Source organism: Rhyacophila brunnea, unplaced genomic scaffold, assembly GCF_057557595.1.
Source record: "Rhyacophila brunnea isolate RB1 unplaced genomic scaffold, BYU_Rbru_1.0 scaffold_1, whole genome shotgun sequence".
In the NCBI taxonomy this organism is placed as follows: domain Eukaryota; kingdom Metazoa; phylum Arthropoda; class Insecta; order Trichoptera; family Rhyacophilidae; genus Rhyacophila; species Rhyacophila brunnea.
The window spans coordinates 25,113,921-25,131,495 of record NW_028232751.1 but is presented as its reverse complement, the minus strand read 5'-3'; the positions used below and the strand labels follow the sequence as shown (position 1 = coordinate 25,131,495).

Genomic DNA, 17,575 nt, shown 5'->3' with positions numbered 1-17,575 from the left:
TGTTACCGTTGGGCATTACTGTTGAAGAAATTCTGAAATAAATGCATTGCCCTTCGAGAAGAGTTTTATCCATATGCACTATGCTAGTAAATTGCAGCGATTTCGGAAGGTTATCCTCTGGTTTACATGAAAGGGATTCATCAGCCCCCCATCCCACGCACATATTCACCCATTTAGAGGGAGTATCCATTACACAGGTTGCCTGCAAAATAAAGGCAATAATTTTATATGACAATACCACGCAGTCCTTCAGGTACAAAAGATCCACTGTCTGTTCATTGGTTATTCATCATTTATTATGTGATAACAGCGTTCCAATTTAAATTTTTTAATTTAATATTATGTACATATTCTCAGTAATTTCATTTAATATTTACTGATCTATAGCTTCCCAAACCTGCCAAAATCATAAGAAAAATGTTAAAAGCATAACAACTTATGGAAACATTCATATGTCAGGTTCAGCAGCTCTTTTGGTAGAGTCCAATAAAGCCAAAAATACGACTGTCTGTCACCTAATTATAGTGTCTCTCCCCTGGGTTTTGAGACATTTTGACCCTGGGAACCGTTTGCTTTGAAGACGGTGACTGAGATCGGTCATCGCTTGACTCGTGAGACAACGTATAAGTATAGAAATCAAAATAACAAATGCAGTCGTTGTTTTATGTACTTTTGAGTTATCCAGGGGACTAGAAGAGGCATTTTATATAATAGTTTTATAATTATTATTTTATTGGTTCATATATATGCACTTTTTTTCTTGTCTTTCTTCTCTTTTGTTTTGCTCTTTTATTATTATTATATATTGTTTTCTCTATATAATTTATTAATTCTCTATATAATTCTCAATATAATATAATATGTACTGTTTATTTGCAATAATAAAATATGTTTTATTAGAAGAAAAACTTAAACATGATTTTTTATTAATTTTAATGACATAAAGGACATTTTAGTTCGCTATTCGCATTTTCGAATTGTTTACTTATATTTTGCAAAGAGAAAATATTATGTAGGCAGTCCTAAATGTGCTCAACGGACTTTAACGATTATCTCAAAACGGCGGAATATGGAGGTCACTGGTGTTGAAACTAGGTCTCATCTGTCACTAAAGTTGAATTGTGATCTTATCAGTTTTTGAAATCAGACACCTCTAACCACTTTGTATAAAATAATATTTCCAACATTATAATTCCATGGAAATGGTGTATAAAATGTTAATATTTTCATAGCAATTATATTAATATTTTGGCGTGGTTTTTCATTGTTCAAACGCTAAAAACATTAATAAAAAGCACATATCAATGTTTATTCATGGAAAAGTAATAAAGGACCATTTAAAAATGAGATCTCCTGCGCTACCCCGACTTACGTGAACTCAGAGTTACGTGGTTACACTTCAGACCCAGTTCCAGCAGAAAAGGACATGACAATTACGAGCTTGACAAGAAGGTCTCAGCTCGATTTAAAAGGGTTTAAAATCTTAGAAAACATAAGACTCCAACGAAAAACGCGTTATAGCTACAGAACAAAGAATAAAAAAATTATTAGCTTGCTACAAAGAAATTCTGCATGATTAATAGAAGGCATTGTGTCATCGTCATAGAAGGAATTTGTTACATTTTATGATGCCACTGACATCAATATTACTTTTTTACGTTACTCATTTTTTTTTTATATCCTGTACAAAGAACTGCAATTTTATTAAATATTTTTCTTCCAAACTACATAGTATTTTTATTAGTCCTTGGTCCTAATTAAACAAAATTATGCGAAGTTGTACCCCTACTTATGCGAATTTGACTTAAGCGATTTTCGAATCGATCGAACTCAGACCCACCCTGTCACGTAACTTTGGGGTATTACTGTACTTATGTATTTAACTTTGAAATCGATTTACTCAATATGGTCACCAGTGCTCTTATATTGTACTACTAATTATTTAAAAATACAAGAAATGAAAAAAATATTAACATTAATTATTATACTTACATGACAATCTGCATCATTAGTTTCATTAACGAATTGTTTAAGAAATGTTTGAAGCTCGTCGACAGAATGGGAGCATGTATCAAAATATGAGGTGCCATTTTTACATAGGAAATGTGCCCTAGGTGTTGTACCAGCGTTATTTGCTGTAAGAAGACTATCAATTCTTTTATCGGAACAATACAATTCACATTTGGTGTCCAGATTTGGAAATTTACTCGGCCTGCAATGTGGATTGTATTCAAAATCTGAAAATATAAAAATTATTTATTATCTAAAAATAATAATAAACGTTTTAAGTTTAAGGATTGGCAGATAATACTGTGAATATTTGTGACAAGCATACATGAACATACCTACATACATAAGCTTATCATAATTATTTATTTCCAAACCAGGACAAAATAAAATAAAAAACTAAAAATAAAGGTATTATTCATTCAATAAAACACAAAATTCAAATTGGTAACAATATTATGAACTGTCTAAATCAGACATTTTTGACCATTCGTAAAATTTTAGAAGTGACGTTTTGAAGATTATAATTATTATGTAAATAAATAATGTTAAAGCCAAACAACCCTGTTTTGCACAGTCTGTTAATAACTGAAAAACAATAATAAAAATGCACACAATTCATGTGATATGACGTGTCACCGTCTGCAAAAACTAATCATTTTCTCTAAATATATATTATAGTCTTCGTATAATTAAAAATATATAACATATAAGCCTTATAGGACTCAAATTATCCATTTTATCATAATTAGAAAATACGTACTATAAAATTACAAATCGGGACATAATGACCAACCATCTTGGACTTCAGAACCGATCACCTAACCAGACCAAATCGAGACTTCTGGTAAGCCTATACAAAGACCTTCACGCAAACTAACTATACACTTAATTTTCGTGTGAACGTGTTTAATTTGCTCGGCTTGACGGTCGTCGATTCCTAGTGCTTTGCTACTTTTTACCACGTTTTTATTAGCTCGTATTCTTGTTTGTCTAGTACTAATTTTTTCTTGTGTGTCCGGTACATTTTTTTTCTTGTTTGTCCAAGATTTGTATTGGATGATTGAAGATTTTTAACTAACTTCCCGACTAGCTAGACATTTGAAACTTTTAAAATATATCTAAAAATATTTAAAAATAGACACATATTTAGGTAATATAATATGATAATTGCTGTACATAAAGCCATGATTACCTGGTGGCATTTTAACACTACTTAATGGCAAATATGCACAGTCATTTGATATGGTAATGTTTTTTTTATAAAGTTTTGCATCAAACTTAAAATCAGTCTTTTTATTGTAACAATATTTAGGCATATTCCAATGCTCACAGACCATCTGCCACATTAAAGGTGTGTCCATAGAACACTCCATCTGCGAACCAAAAAAAAACAATGTTTAATAATAAAATAATAATATAATAAAATAATAATAAATAAGGTTTAAATAAAAAAGATTTCAAGTTCTCAACACATTTTTTTTCTTTTTTAATAAATATAAATTACCTAGGTACATTAAAACGAATGAATTATTCGATAATATTTTCTCTGTATCATATAAAACTCAATAAACTAAATTTTAATGATAAACATAACCATAAAATAATATGTATTAGGTAATAAGATCCTTTAATGAATTCACATTTTATAAAGTTGTTTATTTAATAGGTAATTATAAATGGAGCATTCACCTTAAGGGGGGACATGCTCGTCGAAGGTCAAAATTGAGTTTTTATTGTATTTTCAAACCATGATCCTGGACACTCCTTAAACGTTGTAGATAATCTATTTATATAATTTTGAAGCCTTATTATCCTTTATAGTTATTTTAAACATTTGATGACTGCATAAAGTATTTTTGTTATATAAAATAGTATTCTTTTAAACCTCTCGCTCTAATGTTTTAGAATATAGTCATATTTCGGTACATAACTGTGCAGTGGTGTTAAGATTTTTTACATTTATTAATTTTTGAACGCATTTATAAAACCATTAGTATAATTTATTACGAGATAATTTTTGTAAAATATTCACGATAAAAAATTATATTGATAATCTCTGTGATCCCAAATTTGACAAGAATTAGGCATTTTATTATTCAAAAAATCGGCAAGATTAACACATTTGAAGATGATTCTAAAGATACTTATTATAAGCTATGTCTTTGACCATTCAAGTGTGATAAACATCTTATGAATAATGATTGCTTTATAATAATTATTGACCTAAGAATAAGGTAGTGTTTTTTTGAAATACGCCATTTCTTTTGGCATTCCAAGCTACAACATACGGCCGTAGCCATAAATTGACAAACTATAATTAAAGTAGGGAGTAAAATTATGTTAACGCGCGTGTTTGAACATGTACCTAACCGAATTTTTTTTTAAACGGTACATGTTCAAACACGCGCGTCAATATCATTTTACTTCCTACTTTAATTATAGTTTGTCATTTTATGGCTACGGCCGTATGTTGTAGCTTAACCACTGGGGAATGACAAAAGAAATGGCGTATTTCAAAAAAAACACTACCTTATTCTTAGGTCAATAATTATTATAAAGCAATCATTATTCATAAGATGTTTATCACACTTGAATGGTCAAAGACATAGCTTATAATAAGTATCTTTAGAATCATCTTCAAATGTGTTAATCTTGCCGATTTTTTGAATAATAAAATGCCTAATTCTTGTTAAATTTGGGATCACAGAGATTATCAATATAATTTTTTATCGTGAATATTTTACAAAAATTATCTCGTAATAAATTATACTAATGGTTTTATAAATGCGTTTAAAAATTAATAAATGTAAAAAATTTTAACACCACTGCACAGTTATGTACCGAAATATGACTATATTCTAAAACATTAGAGCGAGAGGTTTAAAAGAATACTATTTTATGTAACAAAAATACTTTATGCAGTCATCAAATGTTTAAAATAACTATAAAGGATAATAAGGCTTCCAAATTATATAAATAGATTATCTACAACGTTTAAGGAGTGTCCAGGATCATGGTTTGAAAATACGATAAAAACTCAATTTTGACCTACGACGAGCACGTGGGCCGTTAACGATGTTCATACTGTGAGTAATTGCACAAACAGAATAACCTGCTATGTACCACAACATACTCAGGGGAGGATTTAAGCAATAGAGGACCCTCCACAAAGCACCAATTGCCCCTAGTAGGTAAAGGCTGTGCGAAAGGAGAAAAGAGATAATTCTAAAATCACTACTTTCAGGAGAACCAAAAGAAGATTTAGTTTTGAACAACTATGTCCCTGCGCGACATTTCCTAATGCACCAGCATTGATTCGACATGTCCCCTTTTTATTTTACGTATATATTATGCATTATAATTAATCTGACATATTAAATACATTTCAGTTTTTCATTTATACATTATTAACTTCTTTTTCGTTTCTCAAAATGACTCAAAAAACTGCATTTAATAATAATTATTTATTCATAAATGTACTTAAAATATAACGATTATTGTGTAATATTTTTGAAGTTATACTTCTTTAGGCGCGTTTGGGAAAACAGATCAGAGTGTATTTTTGGCGTGGGACGAAGTTGCGCGGGCAAATGTAACGCATTAATTTGGTGTGGGACGGAAGTTTTGCCCGCCGATGCAACATAATTTATTTTGCGCGGCGACGTTTGGGTGTTCTAAATGCTGGAGGTTTGTAATTTTCAGCTGTGATATTGAGGGCTGTGGCTTGGGCCGGTTGGGTAAAGGCTGAATGTTGCAACTTTTATTTATGAGTAAAATTATATATCAATAAATAAATAAATTTTGTGAATGTTGAGTTGGTAAATAATTGAAACAATGGTATGTTGTAAATTTACAATATTTAGACACTTCATACACAAAAATACATATTTTTACGGTTTAGGATAATATTTGTCGTATATCCTATGTTAATTTATTTATTAGCAGTTTATAATAATTGAAGACAATAATAATTATTATGTTTCATCACAAAAGCCAATATCACGTTTCAGTTAAACCATTAAATAGGTTATGTTTTACTTTTGATTTGTAATAAATTATTATTGTTAACGAAAATAGTTTTACAGTAATATCTTTTTAAGCAAAGATGGTCGAAATAGCGGTTTGCTAAATTTTTCAAACACAGGTTTTGAGATTTTTTTCTTCCAAAGTAGGTACGGTACACTCTGCAATAATATATTTTGTTTTGTTACGTCAAAGAAGTATAACTTCTAACGCACGTACATAAGTACACACACCGATTTTTTTTAAATTAACAATTGCTTTTATAATTCGATATCTTTCTATTAATCGAAAAAACTGAAACAATGTTAGTATCATAGCTGTTGAATTACAAGATTCATGGATTTTTTAAAAATGATTTACAGAAAATAAAATATTTATACACTACCTATTCTTTATTATTGAGGCCCCTTGTCAGCATGAGGTCCTGTGAATTCAAGCCTGAAAACACTGTCCTACACACTGGCAGAAGGGCGAATAGCCATCTTAACAACTATTCAGGATTAAAAAGGATAGCCCTGCCCTGATTTACAAAAATTACATGCACATTTTCATTTTCATTCACACCGTACATAAATCAGAAAAAATATGTGACCAGATATAGATATCTTCTAGTGTTTAGACAGTATATAAGCATACCTAAGAGAAAGTCAGTTGGATGAAACAATGGATAGTATCCCATACAGCCTCAAGTGAATGAGTCTCACACATTTCTTTTGAACTCGCTCCACCATAAGGTCTATACTTCAACTGATCCAAGTCCCAAATAATCCACCCACTCTTAATTCGGTTTCAAACTAAAGAATTATAAAGAATATAACACCACACTGTGGAGAATGCTCTGTCTTGGGAGTGAAATAATATCTGCCTTTTATAGTCTTAAGTTATAATCTGCAAATGAGCTTACCTCACATCTTGACACGGAGTCATCATTTAAGATATGTGATGCCAAACATTGTTCAGTTTGTGTTCCATTTCCAAAGCAGGTGCTGAAAAAGGTTTCTCCATCGCCACAAGAAAGTTTTACTGAAGGCACTGGTGGGGACTCAGGAATGAAATACAAACCAGAAAATGCCAGCATTGTTAATACTTGAAATGCAATAAAAATAGTCTTGTGCCTGTCATATCTGCCAATATGAAAAAAAAAAGAAAATGATTTTAAATCAACATATACAATAGAACCTAGATTATCTGGAATAGCGGACAAAAATATTCTGGATAATGATAAATCTAGATAATCGAAAAAATAAAAACCATTTTGGAATAACCATTTTATCATTCAATTTATTGTAAGTGTAACCATTCACCCAAACCATTTTCTAATGCTGATATTACCCATGTCACTCATAATTTCGCGATCTTCAAAATACCCCACCACATCACTAATACTGTGTTGCATGATGCTGTCCATCTTGAGGTTGGCTATTAGATAGTACTTACTAATAACGTTCGATTTCGACAAAATTTGGACATTAGACGGAGGCTGACGAGCTGGAGTGCATGATCAGGGTCTCGGATTTCAGATTTAACCCGTTGCACCGAGCCAGCGTGGCGCGGGCGATACAGTGCTGCCAAATTTTCTAATGAATCCAATTCATTAAGGTTCAGCGAGACTCACCCTATGTGCAACTTTTAGCTCGGACAGATTGCATATAGATAATCTGATGATTTGGCGTAAACATTTCCATCGCGTTTCCGTGTTTTTTAAATTCAATCATTTGCACTCTACGTATTAAATTTAAAATTTTTAATTTTCAAATATTAAACCATTCCACTCCCGGGCAGCGCTATACTGTACATACTATACATACATACGCAGATACTGCTAGTCTTATATAAAACTAGCGAGTACCCGGCTTGCGTTGCAATGCCACCCAAAGAAAGTGTTTGTGTTTTAATTCTGTTTATTGAAGTGCTTCTGGATACACATTATTTTTAGTTTTTCCGTCTGGTGCGTACACGAATAAATCAGAAGATTTTCCAACGCGTGAGTAGGCTACATACAGCTGTCCATGTGAGAAGCATGGATTTTCCAAATTTGGTATAGAAACGCATACGAATAGAAAAATATTGAATAGAAGAAGATAGTTGTACTAATTCAGAAACCTTCGCGAGCGTGCGCACAACAACTCACCAAAGTTTCATTGCAAACGGATGAATGGTATAGGAACGCATACGAATAGAAGAAGATGGTTGTACAAATTCAGAAACCTTCGCGGGCGTGCGCACAATAACTCACAAAAGTTTCATTGCAATCAGATGAATGGCAGAGGAATGCATACGAATAGAAGAAGAAGATGGTTGTACTAATTCGGAAACCTTCGCAGGTGTGCGCACAACTGACGAAAGTTTCATCGCAATCGGATGAATGGTATAGGATCCATACGAATAAAAGAAGATAGAATGAAGAAGAAAATGGTTTTTCTAATTCAGAAATCTTCGCGGGTATGCGCACAACTGATGAAAGTTTCATCGCAATCGGATGAATGGTATAGGATCCATATGAATAAAAGAAGATAGAATGAAGAAGAAGATGGTTTTTCTAATTCAGAAACTTCGCGGGTATGTGCACAACTGATGAAAGTTTCATCGCAATCGGATGAATGGTATAGGAACCATACGAATGAAGAAGAAGAAGATGATTTTTCTAATTCAAAAACCTTCGCGGGTGTGTGCACAACAACTCACCAAAGTTTCATCGCAATCAGATGAATGGTATAGGAACGCATACGGGACAAACAAACAAACATTCATTTTTATATATACAGATAGATTAGTACTACATACATCAATGATTTCTAAACTGGGGGAGACGCAAGGGGGAGACTGTTGCAAAAGGAGGCGCGAAAAGTTTAACACAATAATGTAGTCATAGGTTTGCAGATTGCAAGTGCATAGTTTATAAATAGGCAGCTAGTTATAAACTACATAAAAAAACAGTCCTATAAAAGTTAGGTTGTTTGCAAACCTGTATGGAGATATGGAGACTAATTTTATTATACCTCATTTCTTTACTATTGTGCATGGCCCCCACAAGAGGGGGGCTGACAAGGCTCCAGACTGGGGGCCCGGCATTGCGGATCGACCAGTTAAGTGAGATAAACACACACCACAAATTCATTCAATTAGTTAAAAAAAAGTCGCTGCGAATATTAAAATTTTATAATATACCTATGTGTCTGTGTGATACAATTTAATGTGATTGTGTGTGATTGATGATAATTCACATGTAGAATTTTATTTTACAATTATTTGTAGTGTATTTCCTGACTAATAAAAATGGCTATATGGAAACAAAAACCTTTGTTCAATTTTGGTTGGATCGAACTGAAGAATAATATATTACTTTGTCAAGAAAAGCAATGTACTGCTACCATTCGTAACATCATATTTATGCGAAACGAAATTTTCTGCATTAGATATAATGAAATCCATATATCGAGCCCGTTTAGTATAAAAAAAGCACTTGTGTAAAAATGTATTTAATGAAATAAAGGAGGGGGGAGGCGCCAAGATTAGATGTTTTAAAAGGGAGTTGTAGTAACGTAAAGTTTGGAAACCACTGACATACATTGACAATTTTGAAAGTGAAATATGTTTAGCTTGTACTAAAACCAAAATGACCAATTACCCCTAAAAGCCCCTAAATATGCAGCTAAATACTCTGAACCATTATCATTTAGAATATTTAGATCAGTGATATACAATATTTTTATCAGAAGGGCCAATTAATTTATTTTGTAATAATTGTTTGTGAACCAAACTACATAGGACAAAGTGTGTTGCAGAAAATTAAGTATAATATTCTATCCCGAGTCGAAACTTCATATTATTTAGCCATACCTACATTATTAAAAAAAAAAAAAAGACACATACATTCACATGTCTTAATACGTACATAAATCACATGCAAATGAATAAAGCACATGATTAAAATTCGCATTGCGCTGGTAAAAAGCTGTCAAAGCAAATGATAACACTAGTAATTGAAAATGTTAGGAAATCCTACATTTTTTTTCCTACAAATTGTAGGTAGCTTGCATAAATTGGTGCGCCACTGATTTCGATGAACAATTACAAAAATCGCATATTATGTCATAAGAGAATAACAAAATCACAAACCAGGCCACCAAGAATTTGTATAAAAAAAAGAATTTATAATCGCTATCTTTCAATGTCCCAGCATAGATAACAAGCATGTTATTTTTTCTGTGGTTACTAATTTAACCACACTGAAATTTTGAAGAATCGCCATCAAGTGTTGTAATACAAAAATGAAACTTATGATAATAATATATTGTAACTCTATGTAACAATTTAGTGTGCACAATAAAATATTTATGCAAAAATTGTTACAATATAATATTATTACGATTAAATTCAATTTACGCAATACAAGAAAATAGATAAGTACTCAATAAAATAATATGCAAATATTCAAGAAAAAATCTTCCTGCAATGGAGAAACCATGATGTCATCATTTATGATTAAAATTTTGTAATGTCTTTTGCCTTGATTTAAATTACAATGATGGTAGCCATATTGACATAATTTTAAAACCGCATCAAATTTTTAGGTACTTATTACAAATTATCTGTAAGGGTTCAGACACACAACACTCCAATATGCGTGTGTCGTCGCAGGTCTTACTTGATTCCAAATGCATCCCATTAGAATCTCTAATTGGATTATTTTTATTCAACTGCAGTGTGTCGTGTGTCTGAGCCCTAAGATGGATACTTGACGCAGTAGCTAAATGTAAACGACTGGTATATGTTATCAGGTGTTGTTAGATTAGTTGCAAAATATTTGACCATAATTAAAATATGTGGTACAATCAATGAATAATTCTGATACTGCAAACAGTGTTATCATATTTTAAATTATTTATAAGCAAGTGGGGATAGGCTGATGCAATGCGGTGCGCAATGAAAGTTAGGATACTACACTGTGTGAAATTAACCAATAACCAGTCTTCATTATAACCTTTTTTTCAATTTAAAGATGTTTATTATGCAGGTATGTTTCTTTTAGAAAAGGGTAAAGAGCCACTGATCTAGGATTTTTTTCAAAAGTGTTTTTCAACCTTTTTACACCTGCGGACCACTGAAAATAACAGAAACATTTTGCGGACTGCCCACAGAGAAATAAAAAATAATATTATAATATAATAATATAAAGAGACGATGTAGCCCATGTTCATTGAAACATTGATTATTAAAGTTTGCATATTTATCAAGACAATTTACAAATGATAATTATTTTAATTAGCCGCCTAGACAAGATGCGTCTCAACCGCTGTACGAAAGGTCTCCGACCATCTCTAAAAAGTTAATACAACAAATATAAGCTAAATACAATAGACTTTAGGTCTCTTGAGAGACTAAAGTGAGTAATATTGGTAAAAGAAAGCATATTTAGTTCCCGTGTTTCAAGTACCCTTCGTCTGCAGTAAAACAATAACAATCACCATTTTTAGTTACTTTGCAAATCGGATAAAACTCAAACATATCGGAAGCGACAAACTGTTATTTACATCTGCTGACAGTATGTTCATGAGGCTATTCTAAATATGTGATGTATTTTTTTTTAAATCAGAACTAAATATTTAATACTTAAATTCACATCTATGGCCAAACATTTGCATTTTTTTTTAAATAAATTCACAATAATTGTGGAGGTAATATGTGCGATTATAAATAATTGCTGATAAGCAAAGATAAAAAAAGATATTGATATGTTAAAGGCCACAGTTCATTTAATACTTGGATTTATAAATAGTAAATTTTTATATTTATGCAGCAACAGAGGAATAAATCAAATTGTCAGCTATGCACTACTTATAAAATGCACATTGCATATGACACATTATACGCCCACTAAAATATATGATTATACTGCATTATTAATCAGACTGATACAATTACTAAAAATACATTGTGTAATATAAGACCAATGTATTTTAATCACTAGACAAATCTGTACTCAAGATTGTACACAAGATGTAGAATACGTCTGAAAGGCATATCTAGAAGGCCTCCGGAACAACGAAATAGTTGGGTTCTATGGAAGTATGTGGCAAGATAATGTACAAGGGAGGAATTGAATCACATTGGAGAGATTGTGTATTCTAAAAGGGCTATTTCGTATCAATGACGATAATGGCCTCGGTGAACACACTTTCTTCACTAGGAAAGTCTAATTTCATGAATATAAAAAATCCAAGCCATTCTTTAAGTGCGAATAGTGTTTTATTTAGGCTTATCTCAGTATGAATGAAAATAATATGATTTTTGAAGTCTGCGTGTATTGGGACTGACTTGTTGAGGGAATGCATGCACAGTTTCAGTTCAGTGCAATTTTAACATTAAAAGTAATAACATGGTAATCAGGTTCCCTTGTGAGCCAATTGAGAAATTGGTTGATTTGTAACAAGTTTGCTCCCTCTACGGCAAAATTTGTAGCGAGCAGTATAGTAAGTGTGGAGAGTCCATTAAATAAGACACTCACTTAAAGCAAGCTTTGAAGAAATGTGTAAAAAAGTTGAAGGTTTAATTTTACCAGACAAACGACTGAAGGTTTTTCAAATAGCTAAAGAAATAGTCATCTCGGAGGTACAATTAGGAAAATGATTCATAAAATATTGGATATATCCAAGGTTAGTGTGAGATGTATCACATGAATGATGAAACCATTTCAGAAACCAAACTAGTCATCGGAAGATTCGTCAGAAAATTGACTTATTAAATACAATCGGTAGGTAGTTTAACATTGCATCTAATGAGTTTTACCACTGATGCGTCGTAATAAAAAATATGTTTCCATTAATTATCAATTATATCATATATTTACCTGTCTCCAATTGCTCCGAAAAGAGGTTTGGCAAACAATCCTAATATTGGTAGAAATGTGTATAAAATTCCAACCATATATGATGAAAATCCTAATTGTTTTGCATATGTTGGCAAATAAGGAACCAAGGGTGTGGTACCTGAAAAGATACATCAAACATAATTACCAATTTTTTTTTTGCTGGGTTTTAACTTTTATGATTTAGTTTTTATATGTAGAAGGTTGAATTGGACAGAAAAGAACTTTTACCAGATGCACAGACCAAACTTAATCATTCATCTTTATGTAGTATGAAGAAGGAAAATTATATATAAAAGATCCCAATATCTATGAGTCAATAACGGGAGCCATTGTATTCTTCATGTGCTGGCTCAATTCTAAGTGAATACAATAGCGGATTAAAATATTCATTCAATTAACCACTCATTTTATTCATGTGTGAAATAAATTATCACCAAGATGGAGCCAGTAATAACAGAATATAATATTATAATATACAAAATCATGAGGCAAAAGTAACTTACCAGCATTGAATAGGAAATAGTGACTCTTCATGGGAAGGGTTTCTTTATTAACCTCAAAAAACACCATCTTGATTTTTGTAAAAAAAAAACTATTATTTTGACAATACTCGGCTCGGTAGAATTAGATTAGTAGCGACAGATTAAATACTCCAGATTAATGTTATATCGTATTGTTTCCGAGCAAAGTTCATACAAGCCTGGACTATTTTACACTAGCGATAAATACTCAATAGTAGATACCGCAAACTTTATCTATTATGTATATATATTATAAAACATAAACAAAGATTACTCTTAGTAGAACTGTGATATTGATCTGCCTATAAATAATTATCACACTCAAACTTTTCTAAACGTCAAACGTCATTTGTCAGTTGTCATACTAAAGCAAAATGAAACCGAATGAAATATGTAATGAAAATGAAAAAATCACAAAATTGAGAACGAGATTATATTTGTGTGACAGGCGTGATCAGTGTTGCCATTCAAAATTTAAAATTCAAGTGGATTTTGACAAATAATTCAGTAGCTTCCATTAAATCAGAAGATTTTGGAAAATGTAGTAGGTACCTATATTAGATATGATTTAAGACTAATAAGAATAACAATAACTAATAATATTCATTTATATAAACAATGATTATGTTAGTGGGTGAAATGGCGCTCTTGGGTAGAGTTGCAATGTTTTTATTGTCAATGTAGAGTGCCACACATAAAAAAGGGCGTGCGTAAATCATTTCACGTTTATTATTAAAATAATCATCAGTTTACTCACAATTATGGAAAAACACAAATATCAGTAGATTTCATGAATTTCGACAAAAAATCAAAAATTCAGTCTGGCAAAAATATCAGTTAGTAGTCTACTGAAATTTCAGTAGATATGGCAGCACTGGGCGTAATATTATCACTCATCTACAATATCATTACTACAGATCTACAAACTTATCTGGAGAATGAGATGGGGAGCCACTGTCGAAAACTACCTAATCACGACTCGTAACTGGCATAATCTGATTTTCAAATGACGTTTTTCAATATGGCGTCCTATGGTAGTTCGTAGTTCCATTTTTGGCTATTCTCCAGATAAGTTTGTAGGTCTGTACCTAGTACCTACATATTGCAAAGACGTGATCATAGATTCGTTGACAATATCAAGTACTTGCCAGACAAAAATAATGAAAGGAGTTTTACCTACCAATAAAACTTTTATTATTCATGTTGACTTTGAAGTCCTTGAGATAGGGTTTGCTCTTTCTTCTTCGCGTGAGGTTATATTCTACTAATTTATTTTCCTTTTTCTTGTCGTTGGTCATTCCTCCCTTTTTATTTACTGATCATACCCGCGCGTCTATTTTTTATGTAGGGAGTTTGGGACCCTTTTGTCTTCATTATGATATGGCTCAAGGAACCAGGTAGAAGTTACCTGGACTTCAAAGTCAACATGAAGAATAAGAGTTTTATTGGTAGGTAAAACTCCTTTCATTATTCGAATTTGACTTTGAAGTCCTTGAGATATCTGTTTGTTATCACCTGGTGTTGGGTATGCCAAATTCCTGTACGTGACAATGATTCATTGACGAGGTATAGACCATCGTGACATATGGTTGAATAGAGAAGTTAATGGGTTCTTTTCCCCTTCTGATGGTGGTGTGTCCATCGTTCTCTGGTAGTTGTCGTAAAATGTCGACTCACTACGCATCTATTGGGTATATTTACAGTTTAAGGAAGCCACCACTGAGCGGACACTGCCTGGTGGTTCTTGTACACCTGCTTCTAACAGTACTGACCTTATCCAATTTCCTATAACTGTCCTGGTGGCTAGTTTTGGTGGTCCTCTTGAAGATATAAATAATTCCGAAATATCCTTCCTCTCTCCTTGGGTTTGACATGCAGACGAGTTTCCGTAACCAGAATACTGGGTCGATGTTTTGACACGTGGAAGCGCTTAGCTTCCATTCCGATTGACGATGCTTGGCGGTATCTGTCTTTGCGCCAAACATTGGCATACAATTATGTGGTCACCTTTATCCACTAATCCATTGTCTACTATTACTGAGTAGTGTGAGGTCATGAACCCATCGTCCCAATGCGAGAAGCAGCCGAGTAGGTAGCTGTCCTACGAGACGTTTCGAATAGGTTGTAATCCACCTGTGTTGTTTTCCTAAGATGATCTACCACTCGTCCTGGATCCCAAACCGGTGGTTTGACGGGTTTCGTTTTGTGTACCGAAATTGCTTGTAACATATTGTGTTGTACTACCACGTTGATGCTGAAATCTACAATGATAATCGGTTTGCAAAATGTGGCTATGGCTATGGCTGACTTATGCACCAGGATGGTGTTGTACGACAAACCCTCCATGTTGTGCAAGTAGCCTAGGTATCTGGCCAATTCTATTGGTTGAGGGCTATTATGATCCATTAGGTTCATGTTACACCATGTCATTGTCTTCCATTTGTTCCAAGCTGGTCTGTAAGTTGTTAGAGTCGAAGGCCGCCATCTGGAAGTAAGGAGTGCCCTTTCTTCCACCATTCAATTTGATCTTATTTCACCCCACCCGAAATTATCCATAGTTAAAGGGACACGTCCTGGGTCCTTGGAGGTGGACGGTTGGTCTCCATACCTACTAGTGTCGTATGTAGGTGAGGCATTGTATAAGGAGGTACTATCGCCCTTTTTCGTAAGTCCACTTCCCAAAAGCATTGTTTCCAGCTCGGTGCCGCTAGTAAGTACTTCCCTTTTGCTGAGTTCAGGTGCGCTAGGACTCGTGAAAGTAAGTTTGGTGGGGGAAATATCCACGCAAGTCCTATACTCGGATGAAGGCGTCGTGAAACAGCGCGCCATTGTCTGTAACGTCTCGTGACACATACGTTGCAACGATATGTGCTGTTTCGCTTGCGAATAAATTCACCTCGGGAACACCCCATTTTTGAAACAGGGGGGTGGTTGCGGTGTTGATGAGGTGCCATTTGGGAATGAGTTGTCTGCGGGCTCGACTGGTAAATACCAGTATCTGTCGGCATATTAGGTTTAGGAGGGTAACAGATTTTGTGCCGCCCTCGTTGTTGATGTATGCCACCACTGTTTTGTTGTCTGTCTGCAGAAGCAGATCTGATCCTATGATTGATTGTACCTGAGATTGAATTGCAAACATTTCCTTCCTGTTGGAATGCCATGCCATGCTAACTGGTCTTGTTCCCACGTACCTGATAGATGGTGTTCTTTCAGTTGGGCTCCCTAGCCTGTGTCGGCTGCGTCTGTCGTCAGGAAGTGATTGAATGTCGTTCTGTGTGTCAACTCTGAGGAGCCTATCACCTGGAGCCACCACATGATGTCCTGTTAGGCCTGTGGTGGGATTGTCGCCTATTGGCGAGAATGGGACCTCGACAATATTGATGACTGTAGCTTTGTAGCTGTCGTCAATGCAACCTTCCTCGTGGAGGTAGGATGCGAAGTTAAGTCGCCCCAGAAGGAATTGAACATGTGCCTGCCTGAGGGACCAACTGCCTTTTTGTACCTGCGTTGTGTCAACTCTGAGGATCCTATCGCCTAGCGCCACCACATGATGTCCTGTTGGGCCTGTGGTGGGATTGTCATCAATTGGCGAGGATGGGGCCTCGGCCATATTGATGACTGGAGCGTTGTAGCCGTCGGCAATGCAACCTTCCTCATGGAGGTAGGATGTGAAGTTGAGTCGCCTCAGAAGGGATTGGATATGTGCCTGTCTGAGGGACCAACTGCCTTTTTGTTACACTCGAGCTCTAAATTTTAACATCTCTGTGTCAGTACAAGTAGTCTGCTTTGAAAGACCTGGAGAAGAAAGACATGGGGATTTTTAACACCTGGAATAGTATTCCTCACTCATAATAATGATCAGTTGAAAAAACTAGCGTTTGCTGTTCTTTCCTTTCCGGTTCTACATATTCATGCGAACAATCTTTTTCAAGCATGAACCTTATCAAGAGTAAATTGAGAAGTCGTTTTATTGATGAGAACCTGGAATCGTGCCTAAAATTAAAGACAACATACAAAACTAACTTACCAAAACTTTTCAAGGAGATGGAAGGCATGATTAAATTTTATGGATAGGTACCTTACATACAATTTAATTTATATCAATAAATAAGATCACTATTAAGTATAATATCAAGTTTTATTCAGTATA

The 17,575-nt window shown here is 33.7% G+C and overlaps 1 protein-coding gene across 5 annotated transcripts in view; it reads right to left on the bottom strand.

The window, feature by feature from the left end:
* Sugb (Sugar baby transporter) overlaps positions 1–13,884 on the bottom strand; it is a 37,941-nt gene extending 24,057 nt beyond the window's left edge. For 4 of the 5 annotated variants that reach the window (XM_085942543.1, XM_085942530.1, XM_085942552.1 and 1 more), the window contains exons 1-6: positions 13,408–13,884; positions 12,884–13,022; positions 6,938–7,157; positions 3,203–3,383; positions 1,993–2,237; positions 7–202 (exon numbers count right to left, since the gene is read on the bottom strand). In XM_085942543.1, the coding sequence (XP_085798669.1) occupies positions 7–202; positions 1,993–2,237; positions 3,203–3,383; positions 6,938–7,157; positions 12,884–13,022; positions 13,408–13,474 (1,048 nt within the window). In that variant the 5' untranslated portion in view covers positions 13,475–13,884. The remainder of the gene's footprint in view (positions 1–6; positions 203–1,992; positions 2,238–3,202; positions 3,384–6,937; positions 7,158–12,883; positions 13,023–13,407) is intronic. The other variant, XM_085942534.1, reaches the window with a different exon arrangement.
* Positions 13,885–17,575: the final 3,691 nt, after the last annotated feature.